General features: G+C 39.5%; 1 protein-coding gene across 4 annotated transcripts; it reads left to right on the forward strand.

Annotated features, from left to right (window-relative positions):
* Positions 1 to 1,997: 1,997 nt before the first annotated feature.
* LOC104107659 (polypyrimidine tract-binding protein homolog 2) lies at positions 1,998 to 12,105 on the forward strand. 4 transcript variants are annotated; one of them, XM_009616522.4, is made up of 11 exons: positions 1,998 to 2,199; positions 3,333 to 3,537; positions 3,633 to 3,842; positions 5,906 to 5,968; positions 6,080 to 6,153; positions 9,660 to 9,752; positions 10,000 to 10,057; positions 10,549 to 10,653; positions 10,756 to 10,837; positions 11,192 to 11,257; positions 11,460 to 11,602. In XM_009616522.4, exons 2-11 carry the CDS (start codon positions 3,352 to 3,354, stop codon positions 11,465 to 11,467), a joined length of 945 nt encoding a protein of 314 aa, XP_009614817.1. In that variant the 5' UTR covers positions 1,998 to 2,199; positions 3,333 to 3,351; the 3' UTR covers positions 11,468 to 11,602. The 4 variants fall into 4 exon arrangements, with proteins under 4 accessions (XP_009614817.1, XP_009614814.1, XP_009614815.1 ...); XM_009616519.4 differs by having other exon boundaries at positions 2,001 to 2,199; positions 11,192 to 11,304; positions 11,460 to 12,105; XM_009616520.4 differs by lacking the exons at positions 1,998 to 2,199; positions 3,333 to 3,537 and adding an exon at positions 3,985 to 4,045 and having other exon boundaries at positions 3,662 to 3,842; positions 11,192 to 11,304; positions 11,460 to 12,105.
* Positions 12,106 to 16,668: the final 4,563 nt, after the last annotated feature.

The following is a 16,668-nucleotide window of genomic DNA, read 5'->3' on the forward strand; positions in this document are numbered from 1 at the left end:
CCTAGCAACCCACCCCTACACCCTCACCCACCCCAACCCCAACCCCCACCCTAAATAGAAATATTATTAATGATACTTTCTTTTCATATTATAGATAGAGTATTTTTTTGTCATTTCAACAAATGAGTATTTTTCTTTTCTTGATATAATTTTTTTTTTCATTTTAACAAAAAAAGTATTTTCTTTTCATGATTTATAAAAAGTACTTTCTTTCATTTCAATAAAAAAAGTATTTTCTTTTCATGATTTAGAAAAATTATTTTCTTTCATTTCAACAAAATGAATATTTTCTTTTTATGATGTAGAAAAATAATTTTCTTTCATTTCAACAAAATAAGTACTTTATTTTCATGTTGTAGAAATAGTACTTTCTTTTTGAACCCAAAAAAGAGTATTTTCATTTTAGTTATGGGACACAAATTTCAACGTTATTTTTACGTAAAAAAAAGTAATGCAACATATTAGTTCATTTGAGTTTGTGTGAATTTTTAGAAGAATAATTAAATTTTTGAAGAAAATAGAGTCTTGAAAACGTTGGGTATTTGGAGGGGAGGAGGAGAGCATATGAAACATAAGGACTTGGGGGAAGGGGGTGAGTGAGGAGAGTAGCATAAAAAATTATTTTTCTAAAAAATATTTTCTACTCTCTAACCAAACACTAAAAAATATTTTTCGGAAAAAGTATTCCACTCACCAACTAAATAAGGGAAAATAAGTTATAAAACCACTTATTTTCCATAAAAATATTTTCCAGGAGAATATTTTCCTTCGTACCAAACATACCCTATGTGAGAATACGGTATAGTGCTCTAATCAAGTTATACACCTAACAATTTACGAAAGAAAACATATTTATAATTAGGTCTTTTTAAAAAGAAAATAGTGTTATAAAATAAAAACTGTAAAGTAGATAAATCGAAGACAAGTATAGAGAGAGATTGATATATTATTCAACTTCAAACTCATGTACATAATGAACTGAAATCTCCTCTATTTATAGAAGAAATGAAGCAGTTGTGAGGCTTTTCAGGAAGCAGCTGCGAGACTTTTCTTGAGTTGCTTGTAAGTTGTCTGCATGAGCTGTTTGGAACCTGCATGTTTAATAATAAGTTGCTGCAAATCATTTCATTGAGTTGCTTGCAACCTGCCTGCATCAGCTGCTTATAGATAAAATTTAATAGAGTACCAAACAGATAATCTTCTTCAGGAAGATTATCTATAGCGGAGTAATAAATGGACATCCACATTATAATTATTTTCATAACACTCCCCCTTGGATGTTCATTAAAAGATATTGTGCCTCGTTAAAACTTTACTAGGGAAAACCCAGTGAAAAAAATCCTAGTGAAGGAAAAAGAGTACACATATTTAGTAATACGCAATTCTAGGTGCCTCATTAAAAAACCTTACAAGAAAAACCCTATGGGAAAAATCTTAGTAAGGAAAAAAGAGTACAACGCGTATTTCACTCCCCCCTGATAAAAATCTTGTTCCAAATATTTGAGTCTCCGCATTCCAATCTTGTATACCATCTTCTCAAAAGTTAAAGTTGGCAAAGATTTAGTGGACAAATCTGCTAGATTATCACTTGAACATATATTTTTTTTTAGAGAGAAACTGATATATTATTCAACTTCAAACTCATGTACATAATGAACTGAAATCTCCTCTATTTATAGAAGAAAGGAAGCAGTTGTGAGGCTTTTCAGGAAGCAGCTGCGAGACTTTTCTTGAACTGCTTGTAAGCTGTCTGCATGAGCTGCTTGCAACCTACCTGTTTAATAAGAAGCTGTTGCAAATCATTTTATTGAGTTGCTTGCATCAACTGCTTGTAGATAAACTTTAATAGAGTACCAAATGAATGAAGATTATTTATAGCAGAGTAATAAATGGACATCCACATTATAATTATTTTTATAACAAATAGCACATTTTTATGATATGTTGCTCCACTTTTTCATTTCCTTTAATAACTCTTTTTCAGTTTTATTTCCTTTTACAACCTGGGTACATTCATTTTTGTGTTTTTCCGACCTCGCCCTTGGCTTTGTACCTCATCCTATATTTGATGCCTTCAGGTCTCTGCCCCTTCAACAGTCAGCTATCAAGATCTATTGCTCTTTCCGTGCCAAAGCTGTCCTTTCGTCTCCGTTGATAGCAGAAGAAAATCCTGTCCTGTTCTCGTAACCGCCTTGCTAGGTACGCCTCATTGAGAAAAGTCTCATTTTTTGTTCGTTTGCTTTGTGCCCTAATCCATATTCTTTATTTTTAGCTGTTATTGTTCAATCTTGATTTTTTCTGAACGACTGTGCTTTCGGTTATTTATAACCGTTTTTGGCCATGAAACGAAAAATTCCAGAGCCCTTTTTATTCCTTTGTTCTATCTGTTGGCTGGGTTTTGACTTAAGGGATTGTACGCTTTTGAGTTTTTACCGCTGCAATTTTGTCGGATTTGTGGACGGTTGATGATAAAGTTGGTGTCTTTTTGCTGATTACATTAATTTCTTATTGTGAAATGCTGTATTGCTTGTATTTCTTTTCCTGTTTGGTAGTTTTGCTATTAAATCCTAATTTTTTTATAACCGAGCAATTCCAGAGAGCTACTGGTGCACGGTTTGAAACTCAGAGGATAATGGGTCCACTCCTCTACCTAAATACCAAGCCTTTGTTAATGGCACGGTTCTAACCCGTGTAATGTGCCAAGCTATGCTATTACTACTCCCCCCCACCCCCACCCCGGGGGTATTCAATCCTAATTCTTTCTTTTCTTTTTCTTTCATTGAGGTGTGTTACTTTATAGGTTTTTTTGGGTTTGGGATGGGGGAAGAACTGTCTAGTATAGTTTTATCATTATTATTATTATAAAATTGAAGGATTACTTTGTTACACAATGAAAGAGGATAACAAGTGTATGTTCCATTCTTTTATTCTTTGTTTGTTGTTTTCCCTCTGTGTATAGTTAGAAAATACACAAGGGGTGAATAATTTATGGTTGCGTCGTACCTACTGGGAAAAGCATTATATCATAGCATTCAAGGAAAGAGATTCGGAGATGAGAACTGAAAAAGGACAAGAAAGTATATGATAGTAGTTGAACTTATTCTAAAATTTTGGTTCATTTGCTGGAGATCGCAGTGTGTTCATAAACATGCATGATGTTTAGATTGATGTACTCGTATCTTTTAGCTAGATTTGGTTCTTGAGTGATGAGGTAGGAACATTTAGAACATGAAATTGCATTTTGTAAATATCTTGTATATGTGACAAATATGGTCTTTAGTTGTTTAGGAGTGTTACATGTTGGGCTTTAATCTGTGTTGCTTTTGTTGAAGTTTGGGTTTGTGGTCCGGAATGTCATCTGTATCTAGCCAGCCTCAGTTCCGATACACACAGCCTCCCTCTAAGGTTCTACATTTAAGAAACTTACCATGGGAGTGCACAGAGGAGGAACTTATCGAATTGGGGAAGCCATTTGGTAAAGTTGTCAACACCAAGTGTAATGTTGGAGCAAATAGAAATCAAGCATTTATAGAGTTTGTAAGTCGTACTTCTTTTTTCTTCAAATCTTTGTTTCTTTCTAGTGAAACTATACTTAACTTTATGTCTCGTTTTTTACCTATTAATGTTTGTAGGCAGAACTGAATCAAGCTATTGCAATGATATCGTACTATGCGTCTTCCTCAGAACCAGCTCAGGTACGAGGGAAAACCGTCTACCTACAGTATTCCAACAGACAAGAGATAGTGAACAACAAAACTATTGCCGATGTAGCTGGAAATGTATTGTTGGTAACAATTGAGGGAAATGACGCACGTCTTGTCAGTATTGATGTTCTACACTTGGTAAGTAATTATATTACTTCCCCACATATTTGTTTGGTGGATGGCAAACCTTCTTCATAGAAAGGTTTTCTACGTTTTAGTAATAGGTTATAGTATGTCTTGCTTTGTTGAGTGCTCTTTGACATGAATATGAATGGATCAGCAGGCCAATGTCAAGGATATATCTGCAATGGCAGCTTATTGCATCGGGAGAAAGAGCGCATGTGTGTTTGTTTCCTTTCTCCTTTGCTTAACACTGGCTCTTTCTCACCCCTTTTCTTAATTTTATTATCTGGACTTCCCTTGGAGTGTCAGATGTTTCTCTTTTCTTTTTCTTTTGAAAATTGGCACTCTCTTTGGTATGTGCATAATGTTTGCTGCTACATCTTGTCACCTGAGGCAAAATTGTTACTTGTGCGTCTGGCATTTGTTAGTGGATGCAGCATTTCAGTGTTCTGTTATAGTGTCTTTGTCTCTTTTAGTTTAAAATAACTCAAACTTTAGTGTTGAGCTACACTTAAATCTAAGAGATAACCTCAATGCTCTGTCCTTGGTTATTTAGTTGCCTAAACCCTCTTTCTCCGTTACTTGTTTGTGTTGATCTTTTCCTAAATCTATCTTTTTATGTAAATAGCTTATTAAATACTTTAAATGTCTCCATCCCATCGCTTCTTGTTTGGTATTATTGGAATGTTCAAAGAGAAGATTTTTTGTTTTAAAAAGACATCTTCATGGAATGGGATAGATGAAGTTCAGGTCACTTATCACTGCCGAAGACCCCAGCAATGATGATCGCCAGTTGACTATGATGCATTTATTCTCACTAAGTCAAGCCGTAGGCTTTATTGAATAGAGACACTAAGGCCTCATTTGTTTGCACTTAATGGAGGTGTGAATCTTAATCATTCAGATCTCACACACTAAGTGTGTTTGTTTTTAATGTCTGAATCTTGATCATTCAGATCTTAATCATTAAGTGTGTGTGTTTTTTAACTTCACAATCACTTAATGGGTCTGAATAGGTCTGTATGGTTAAGATCTATAACAAAGACTTAATTTCATTAAGATGCTATCATCCACATTCATTAATAATTGTCGCCACCGCCAACCATTATCAACTACCACCCCCACCACCATCCTCAACCATAGCCGCCACTACTACCCCTACCCACCACCCCCACCACCATCATCCTCAACCATAACCACACTCACCCACCTCAACTACCACCACCAACCACCCCATCACCATCAATAACGATAGCCGGCACCGCCCACCATTATAAACTACCACCCCCACCATCACATTTCGCAATCAAAACCACAACCACCACTACCACCCACCATTATTAACTATCACCATCTACCACCACCATCCTCAACCATAATTGCTATCGCTACCAATCACCACTAGCTACTACCCAGAACCACCTTCGTTAGCCATCACCACCGACTACCATATATATATATATATATATAGAATATTAGATTAATTAGTATTTTATTTGAATTTATGTTTATTAATTTTAAATAAAGATAAATTCTATATACTCATATGTTTAAAAACAAACCGTCTTAATCATTTAGTATACAAATCTTAAAACACATCTTAATATTCATATGTGTATTCAGATTCATGTCTTAATCTTAAAAAAACAAATGAGGCCTAAATCAACTCCATTGCTAGTGAAAGATTGATGAATGTTCTGAATATCTGAATGGCTGAAGTTATTATGTTAATTTGATCATGCAGTCTCCTGTGGTCTGGTAGTTTTGGTTGCATCAGATGCAGTAGATGAGAGGAGCGGTATTCTTTTTAACCTTTTTGAAAGAGTATTTTTTGCTTTTGAGATTTTCTTTAGGTGAACATATAGGTTTCATCCCCGAAAGGGAGATTCTTCACTGATATCTTTAAGAGAGAAGATATAATTGATAATCATTAGAAACTAGGTGGTTTTTCTGTTATCTTGTACTTCTTTATTCAAGAACAATGATTGAAATTGCAAAATAACATCTAAGAAGTTCCCAAATTTTTATTTTGTTTTTACCTTCAATTGATTTTTCTACTTAAAATCCTATTTTTTCAGGTGTTCTCAGCTTTTGGATTTGTCCATAAGATTACTACATTTGAGAAAACTGCTGGATTCCAGGTCAGTATGTTACTGAAGTTGGATTCTATCAACTTTGATTGGTCTTATTTATGTCTCTAGACCACTGATTCAGCTGACAAGTCCACCGCTCTTACTTGGAACCCTTTTCAGGCTCTAGTGCAATTTTCTGATGCAGAAACGGCCACTTCTGCAAAGGATGCCCTTGATGGAAGAAGCATTCCCAGGTGATTGCGGATTTATATTTCAGATTGGAATGTAGCCCAACTGTTATGGATCATTTACTGTAGATGTGGTGCACATACATTGGGGCTCGACATCTTTGAAGAGCTTTTTTAAGAATCTACCGAAGGGGTACACGCATGTTCCTTGACCATTCCATATCTCATTTTATGTTCGCATAATGCTCCTCAGGTTCATTGTAATTTTAGTGATATGGCCTGTGTTGAAGGGAGCCTGGAGCAACGTTAAAGTTGTTTTCGTGTGATCTATAGGTTACAGGTTCGAGCTGTAGAATCAGCCACTAATATTTGTATTAGGGTAGGTTGTCTACATAGCATCGTTGGGGTATGACCCTTCCCCGGATCCTGCGTGAATGTGGGATACTTTGTGTACCGGGTTGCTTTTTTTTATTGCTGTTGTACTGCTAAAGAATGTAGTTTTAAATGTTGTTGTAGAACCTATTCATAATTAGGACCCGTGAGCTTGCATCTTCTAGCTTAAGAAATATTAGCCGATCCTGGTTAAAAGGTGTTGCCAGAAGAGACTTCTGCTTAGACTTGCTGTCAGCTAGCTGTTTTGATGTGCATTGCTCAGACTACTTGTCACGACCCAAAACTCGATCTGTCGTGAATCGTGATGGCGCGTATCATAGTACTAAGCAAGCCGACACCTCGCACATACTAACACTTTTAAATGAAAAATAGGAATAACACAGGTTTAAATCATCACACTCTCAAAAACTGGATAGAAGGCCAAAACCCAATACAGTAATTTCCAACATCGGGGTGTCACGGAGTACATGAGCGTCTATACAATACAAGTCTGGAAATACTGTCTATAAAAGACTAAAACTAAGTACATAAAACGGAAAGATAGGGAAGGAGAGACAAGGTTTGCGAACGCCGGGCAGCTACTTTGGAATCTCCAACGATCAAGCTGCGCAAAGAAATCAACACCCACCGTGACCAGAAGCGCCTGGATCTGCACACGAAGTGCAGGGTGTAGCGTGAGTACAACCAACTCAGTAAGTAACAAGACTAAATAATGGACTGAAAGTCATGATGAGCTTCACAGATATAGCAACATTACAGAAATTACAACATAGAAAGGTAGGCATGCTTTCAAATTCGATAATTAAGGCCAAAACAGTTAATTCATGTCAAGTTCAATTGAAACAGGATATAATATCTCTCAAAAATTTCATGACAATGATATATGCCAGCTGAAGTACAACAGAAATGAAATCAAGTGCAAAATCTCAGAGCAGCAATCACCCAGTCCTCCCATGCACTCCAACCTCACAGTCACTCATTCCTCACAGTCTCTCATTCCTCTCAATCGCCCGGCACTCGCACTCAGTAGGTACCGGTGCTCAGTGGGGTGTGTACAGACTCCGGAGGGGTTCCTTCAGTTCAAGCGCTATAACAAATCAATCATGGCATAAATCAAGAAAACATGTTGCGGCGTGCAACCCGATTCCATAAATATACTCACAATCAAGTCCTCGGCCTCACTCAATCATCAATCTCTCCCGTCTCTCGGGCTCTCAGTAATCATGATAATCGGCCCAAACAACAATGATATAATGTATCAATAATGAAGGCCGAGATGTAATATGCAAGTAAAAATTGTGACTGAGTACAAAACAACAATTTAGCAGATAATTCAACATGTACGCGACCTCTGTGGGTCCCTACAGTGCATAGTCTAAACATGGTTTCTAACATAATTTGCAGTTCAATTCCTATAACACAAGGAGAATATATGGATAACAACAGATTTTTCAACTATTCGGTTCCATGGAATTGACCAAGTCATAATTCCTACGGTGCACGCCCACACGCCCGTCACTTAGCATGTGCGTCACCTCAAAATCAATCACATGACACATAATACGGGGTTTCATACCCTCAGAACCAAATTTAGAACTGTTACTTACCTCAATCCGAGCAAATCTCTACTCCAACACACCTTTGCCTCGCGAAACGGCCCCCGAATGCCTCGAATCTAGCCACAAACAATGCGATACAATCAACACGGGCCAAAGGAATCAATTCCGTAAGAAAATACTAAACTCTTAATCAAAAAGTCAAAAGTCGACTCAAAAGCCGGGCTCACGTCTCGAAATCCGATTAAAGTCACAAAACCCGAAAGCCCATTCAACCACGAGTCCAACCATACCAAATTTACCAAAATCCGACACCAAATCGCCACCCAAATCTCCAAATCCCTAGCCTCAAACTCCCAAATTCCACCTTAATTACACACAAACTAGGTGGAAAAATCAATGGGGAGACACAATTATTGAATAAATTAGACTACAAGTGACTTACCTCAAGAAATCCCCCGAAAATCCTCTCAAGAATCGCCAAATCCCGAGCTTGAAATGTTAAAAATGGTGAAAATCTCGGAACCCTCGTTTTAAATAATCTGCCCAGCATTCTCGCTTCTGCGGCCAATTTAGCCGCTTCTGCGGCACTGCTTTTGCGGTCCATCATCTGCATCTGCGGAAGCCACCAAGCCGACCAACCGCTTCTGCGATCCTCCACGCGCAGGTGCGAGTCCGCACCTGGGGAATTCCTTCCGCATCTGCGCTCCACAGTCCCCCGTCCAACCTCCACTTATGCGCTTCCCAGCTTGCACCTGCGATCAATGCTCCACAGGTGCGATTATACCAGTAGACTCCTGCTTCAGTAGTGCACTAAGTCCCATTTTCGATCCGTTAACCATCCGAAATCAACCCGAGTTCCCCGGGACCTCAACCAATTATACCAAGTCCTAAAACACGATACGAACTTAGTCGAGCCCCCAAATCACCTCAAACAACATCAAAAACACTAATCGCACCCCAATTCAAGCCTATTGAAACTAAGGAATTCGAACTTCTATAAACGACACCGAAACCCATCAAATCACGTCCGATTGACCCCAAATTTTGCACACAAGTCACAAATTTTACCACGGACCTACCCCAACTCTCGGAACTCCAATCCGAGTCCGGTAACCACAAAGTCCACTCTCGGTCAAACTTCTAAATTTTCAACTTTCGCCATTTCAAGCCTAATTCAACCGCGGACCTCCAAATCACAATTCGGACATGCTTCTAATTCCAAAATCACCCAATGGAGCTAACGGAACCATCAAAACTCCATTCCGGAGTCGTCTACACATGAGTCCACCTCCGGTCAACCTTTTCAACTTAAGTTTTCATCCTTGAGACTAAGTGTCTCAATTCATTCCGAAACCTTACCGGACCGGAACCAACTACTCTTGTAAGTCACATAGCAGTTATAAAGTACAAAATGAGCAGTAAATGGGGGAACATGGCTACAACTCTCAAAACGACCGGCCGGGTCGTTACACTACTATGATATTATTTTTAAAAAAAAATACTGCTGTCTTTATACCCATCATCGGCTGTTCAGTATCACTACATGCTAGTTTTTTTTTTTTTTTTTTTGGGTATTTGAGAGTGGCTATTGACCTATATTGTTGTTCTCTTCTGCCTTAGGTATTTGATTCCAGAACTGGGACCTTGCTCCCTCAAAATAACATATTCTGCACATACTGATCTTAGTGTGAAGTTTCAGAGTCATCGTAGCAGGTAGAACTGATCTCTCGCTCACTCTCACTCTCTCTCCCCCTCTCTCTCTTTCACACACACACACACACCCTTTTTTGCTAAACAAACATTCCTGATAAATGGCTTGTTCTATTTTGGGAAAATTAGGTGTACATATTGCATTTTGTTGGCCTTCATCACTAATACTCATTTTATTTCCTATTCTTTGGGAGTCTAATGATTACTTTTCTCCTTTCTTTAATCATCATTTCATATGGTTTTGATTTAGGGATTACACCAATCCTCTCCTTCCTGTTGCACCCTCAGCCATTGATGCAAGTGGTCAGGTAATCAATTTGTCACAACTCTTAGTGTGGTCATTAGTTGCATGGGGGGATGTGTTAGGATTCTAATTTGTGTCTTCCTACTTTCTTGTTTGTGTATTCTGGATTTTCCTTTTTGATATGTCAAAAGCTTCATTAACTAACACGGAATCAGTATTAAAAATTATGTACGAAGTAAGCGTGTGGCTTAATCATCTTCATCTATCAAATTTGCCACGTATGTATAGCAAGATATACTCCCTCTACACAAAAGGTACAAGTGTTTCAGAAAAGAATACCCTTTCATGTCGTATTTTGCAAATTTGGGGGCTGCTTTAAGATAATGCATCTTTCCTGGAGATTATGATTTAACTGGTAGAGTATAGCAGTTTGTGTGCTTATCTTTGTATGGTTGGTGCACGACGTATGTTTCTGTGCTTAGGGTGCATTTGCAGTTGGTTGATGAAATGCTGGTTTCTTTCCTTTCTTTGAAATTTCTCCCATTCACGTTTCAGATCAGTGTGGGTTTAGATGGGAAGAAGCTGGAGCCTGAGAGTAATGTTCTTCTAGCTTCCATTGAGAACATGCAGTATGCTGTAACCTTGGATGTCCTACACATGGTACCCTACTTCAGTTACAAGATAGTTTCTGTACATTCTCTTTCAGCCTTAATCCCGAGTTACTTATTGCTTTATCTGTTTCCCTTCATGTGTGGGGTTCAGGTTTTTTCAGCTTTCGGCCCTGTGCTAAAGATTGCAATGTTTGATAAGAATGGTGGGGTTCAGGCTCTAATACAATATCCAGGTCAGATGAAAATTTCCATTTTCTTCTTCAGTGTGTTTTTCCACTAAAAAGTCAGTAGTTGCTTGTTTTGATGATTCAAAATATTTCTAGCAAAGAGGCCAAGGATGGTTCTCAGCTGTATTTGCATAGGGAATTTGGCAATGAAGTTATAGTCTTTTGTTTTTATTAGTGTCTAGATATATTGATTGAAGAAACTTAGTGGTTATTGTACTTGTATCTGACCTAAACCGTGGATTGTTACCCTCTTGAAATTGGTCACCTTGTACTGGTTTTGTATAACTGGAACTAATCTGGTTCCTCAGTACTAAGAGTGCTTGTATGCTGAACGATAGAATAAACGCAATGTGTTTGCAGATGTGCAGACATCAGTTGTTGCAAAGGAAGCTTTGGAAGGACATTCCATATATGAAGGAGGATTTTGTAAGCTTCATATCTCCTACTCTCGCCACACTGATCTCAGTATTAAGGTAAAAAAAGGGTCATAAAGCGCTTTATTTGCTAACGATACTAGGAGTAATTTATAACAGCTACTACAGTTTTAGCGTCAGCCATCTCTTTATGTTTTTTGCCTATTTGGAACAAGTTGTCTACAAAATCACGTGTTTTCCTGGTTTGATATCAGGTAAATAATGATCGGAGCAGAGATTATACAATCCCGAATGCCCCTATGCTGAACTCTCAACCCTCGGTTTTGGGGCAGCAACCACATCCAGTAGGAGGTCCAGGTGTTCATCCATACAATGGGCCTACACAATATGCCCCAGCTCCACAAGATCATGCTGCACCTCAGCATACAGCTGGCTGGAACTCACCTGTTGGGGCTGCACCTCAACAAATACCGATGCAGATGCAGAATCACCCTTACTCTATGCCTGCAAGTGGGCCGCCTCAGATGGGTCATGGGATGCTTTCATTGCATGGACAGAACAGCCTACCACATTCTGCCGGAATGCCTCCATATCATCCACAATAGCACTAGTGAGAACCGCAAACTTATCTAGACCAGGATTACATTTTGTTGCAGCGAGATCTAAGCCAAAATGTTGCATATTTTGGTCCAGACTGCATTTCTTTGTTCTTCTTTTTCTGTCTCCCTCTCTATATCTTGTTCCCTTTTTCTTTTGGGTGTCATTGGAAGGTTTCTAAACTACTTGTAGGCATGCACTGGCTATGAGAGACTTCATTGACCTGTAGTGCAAATCGTTTTTAATTGTCTTTTCATTGGGTGCCATATATCAATTATATTATGGTCGTAGCAGTTGGTTTCAGTGTGCTTTGAGATATTTATACTGTGGCTTGATTGATTGATTGGAAATAATTGTTGTGATTGCTTTCGGAGGAGTTGAGGCTTAATTATGTGAAACGAAAATGATCCTCGTAAAGACAAATTTTCTCTTACGAATAGAAGAAAATGATTCTGCAAAAATTCCTTATGTTTTATTTTATGGAAAGGGGTCATATCATATGTACCCCCCTCCCTCTACTATAAACAATAAGTTATATTTACCCTCGTTTAAGTTACTGTATTTATTAAAATTGACTTTCCGTTGCACTTTGGGATTCAAATTACCCTCAGCCATTAAATCCCTCTTTGTAACTTAGAAAACACACATTGCACCCCCTTGTTGAACAAAAAATAACCCGTCCCATTCTTTATTTTATCCAGCCGGCCCAACCTAATAACTCGCCCCACCCTAGCCCCTCTCACCTGAGTAAATTTAAGTAAGTTTTATAATATGTGAGATAATAAAAATAATGGTCAAAAGTCAACTGTTGGAGTTCAAGTAAAGTAGTTATTGATGGAATTTCCGCCAAAGTCGGAATCAAGCCATTTTAAAGAGAAATTCGCAGCTACTACTCGTCGTTGCTGCTTGAAACAAGAACAAGAAGGTGAACTAATGACATATTTCGTAAGTGGTGTCCACAATTGTTGAGTGTTGCTCCTCGTAGACCACAAATGTTGGAAAGTATATTTTCTAATCAAACTACGGCGAAGTTCTTTATTGGTTTCTTCAGATTTATTAGGATTCCCACGTGGTTTTTGTATACGGGTAAAACCGAGCTCGATATTCGATCGAGCTTCCGAACTCCCTGATTAGGTCAGGGTCGAAATATCTGTGATCGAGTGAAGTCGAGCTCGAAGATTGATCTGACGTCTAACACCATCAGCCAAGATCGGCATATGGTGATTGTGATCGGACCCAAAGCATTGTCAAAGTTAGCCATCGAAATCATCAGATTTGCCCTCGAGTTTACCGAAGTCGTAACCGGTCATGTTTCTAACGGTCTCAAAGAAAGCTTTGCCAACTCATCCGATAAGGGGTCCGTAATTCTCGCCATTAACCAATCATTATGGCAGAAATCACGGAACGACTCAAAAAAGTGAACCAACGGTTAGCAAATCAAGGACTTCTGCCTTTTATAGAACAATAAAATAATACCTTAAAAGGTAGATCTCCCCTAATATATAAGGGGAACTTGACAATTCATTGAGGGCATTGTAACATACGCTGATAAGCAATACATTCTCTGAGTTCTTACTCTTTGGTATCTTTGTATCAACAAAAGTGCATTCATTTCAAGGGCAGCTCGCTTACCTAAGCTGAAATCATCCAATTCATGTGGTTTACGGTTAATTTATCATTATTTATTTCAATTGCAATTTAATTTATCATTTTGTATCAAGTTAATCCGCATATCCTTTAAACCACTAACAAATTCAATTGTTTTCCAATTTTGAGGGTAAACAGTTTGGCGCCCACCGTGGGGCTAAGGATAATAGTGGTTATTTGATATAAATCTCCATAACACACACTACTTTACGCTTGCTCTTTGAAGTGTCTTTGATTTCTGGCTAAAACTGCCAAACTCTCAATTAGCACCCATACATATCGACAACGAGTCCGGTCATCAGGGTGAGAATAACAACATGGCGCCCGATAACGTAGGGCCACCTACTGATCCCGTTGGAATTTCGCTCGCAGATCCGATTGATGTTAATTCACATGTGGCTATCGACACAAACTTGCCTACCGACCCCAAAAATAGCATCCGTGGTGAGGGTCGATTGGCAGCTCGAAACACACAAAATAATAAAGAAGACGGGATCAACCTACAGATGATCTTCGAAATGCTGCAAGCTCAATAGGTGGCGATAGCTCAGTTGCAGAGCCAAAGCCAGGCGCCGAGCAGGGTTGAACCCGATCCGCCCCATGAAGTCACCTACAGAAATGAACTGGTCGTAGTAAGGTCAAATGAACAAGAATCGGGTACTAACCCCGAGATTATAAAGATGCTCGAGGAGTTGACAAAGCGGATAGAATCATGGAAAAAGAAAATTGAAGCGAACAACAAAAAATTCGAAACCTACAATTCTAGGGTAGATCAAATCCTAGGAGCACCTCCGATATTGAAAGGACTGGATTCCAGGAAGTTCGTGCAAAAACCTTTTCCTCCGAGCGCGGCACCGAAGCCGATCCCCAAGAAATTTCGTATGCCCGAAATACCTAAGTATAACGGAACGACCGATCCAAATGAGCATGTAACCTCTTACACATGTGCCATCAAAGGGAACGACTTGGAAGACGACGAGATCGAGTCTGTTCTACTGAAAAAATTTGGGGAGGCCCTGTCAAAGGGAGCTATGATATGGTATCACAACTTACCTCCTAATTCTATTGACTCATTTGGTATGCTTGCAGACTCTTTCGTAAAAGCACATGCTGGTGCCATCAAGGTCGAAACCAGGAAATTAGACCTTTTCAAAGTCAAATAGAAGGATAACGAGATGCTCAGGGAATTCGTGTCCCGTTTTCAAATGGAACGAATGGATCTGCCGCCAATCGCTGATGATTGGGTTGTTCAAGCTTTCAGTCAGGGACTCAATATTCGAAGCTCTATGGCTTCACATCAACTGAAGCAGAATCTGATTGAATACCCTGTCGTTACCTGGGCCGATGTACATAACCGGTATCAATAGAAAATTAGAGTCGAATATGACCAACTCGGGGCCCCTTCAAAGTCTGTTTAACACGTCATAACCCTCGACAGAGTCAAGAGAGACATCGATCATGAACCAAGATCAAACAGGGATCGATATCTACCATATAATAGAGATCGGAGGAGCAGTGGGTCCGGGCAGAACCCCATAAGAAACGAAAGGAGAAATGACCAAGGTCGAAGCAACCGGGGGCTCATGACCAAAAACAGCTTCGACAGGTCCATCGGGGCTAAAAGAGCACCGAGGCTATCGGAATACAACTTTAATGTCGATGTTGCCGCCATCGTATCAGCTATCGGGTGCATCAAGGATACCAAATGGCCTCGACCTCTACAATCCGATCCAGCTCAAAGGGATCCTAACCAGATGTACAAATATCATGGAACACACAGCCATAGAACGAAAGATTGTGGGCAACTGAGAGAAGAAGTAGCCCGACTATTCAACAATGGGCACCTTCGAGAATTCTTGAGTGACTGGGCCAAGAATCATTTCAGAAACAGGGATTCTAACAAGCAGACAGAACAAGAAGATACCGAACCTAAACACGTCATTAATATGATCATCAGTGGAGTCGATATCCCACGTGGGCCGATGTTGAAACGCACCAAAGTATCCATCACTAGGGAGAAACGAACTCGAGACTACATACCAGAAGGAATTTTATCTTTCAGCGACGAGGATGCGAAAGGGATCGTACAACCTTACAATGATGCACTAGTAATATCTGTACTCGTAAATAAAACTCGAATTAAACGTGTGTTGATTGATCCGGGTAGATCGACCAACATCATTCGGTCGAGGATCGTGGAGCAGCTCGGTCTACAAGACAGAATCGTGCCTGCAATCCGAGTTCTAAACGAGTTCAACATGGCATGTGAAACCACCAAGGGGGAGATAACATTACCGGTCAATACCACCGGAACCATACGAGAGGCCAAGTTTTATGTGATTGAATGAGACATGAGGTACAACTCCCTTCTCGGAAGGCCATGGATCCACAACATGAGGGCAGTGCCCTCAACTCTTCACCAAGTGTTAAAATTCCTAACTTCGGGAGGGGGGAGGGGGATTAAGACAATCTACGGGAAACAACCGGCCGCAAAAGAGATGTTTGCAGTCGAAGAAGTGATTCCAATATCAACGCTCGTAACATCGAAGGAACCGAATTCGGGCGCAAACCAAGAGGCCAAATTACAGTCACCGATACCGGCTGCGATCCTACCGGATAAGCAGAAGACTTATGAAGACGATGATTACGGGGTTCCCCGATCTTTTATAATCTCCGACGAGTCCGACGCAACCAAATCGACGGTCGAAGAGCTGAAATAGGTTATATTGATCGAACATCTACCCGATCGGAAGTTATACCTAGGCACGGGGTTAACTCCCGAGCTTAGGAAAAAACTTATTCAATTTCTTGTAGCTAATATAGATTATTTCGCTTGGTCCCATCTTGATATGACATGGATCCCACCGGAGATAACCATTCACAAGCTAAGCATAAACCTAAAAATCAATTCGATCAAGCAGAAGAAGAGGCCCCAGTTCGAGGTCAAACCTGCTTTCATCAAGGACGAGGTATCTAAACTCCTTAAAATAAGGTCCATTCAGGAGGTTAAATACCCGGATTGGTTAGCAAACGTAGTGGTAGTCCCTAAAAAGGGAGACAAATTAAGAATGTGTGTAGATTATAAGGATATGAACAAAGCATGTCCCAAGAACTCTTTCCCTCTGCCCAATATTGATCGCATGATCGATGCCACGACCAGCCACGAGACCTAAGTTTTCTCGATGCCTATTTCGGGTACAACCAGATACGGATGGACCC

Source organism: Nicotiana tomentosiformis, chromosome 6, assembly GCF_000390325.3.
Source record: "Nicotiana tomentosiformis chromosome 6, ASM39032v3, whole genome shotgun sequence".
Lineage (NCBI taxonomy): Eukaryota > Viridiplantae > Streptophyta > Magnoliopsida > Solanales > Solanaceae > Nicotiana > Nicotiana tomentosiformis.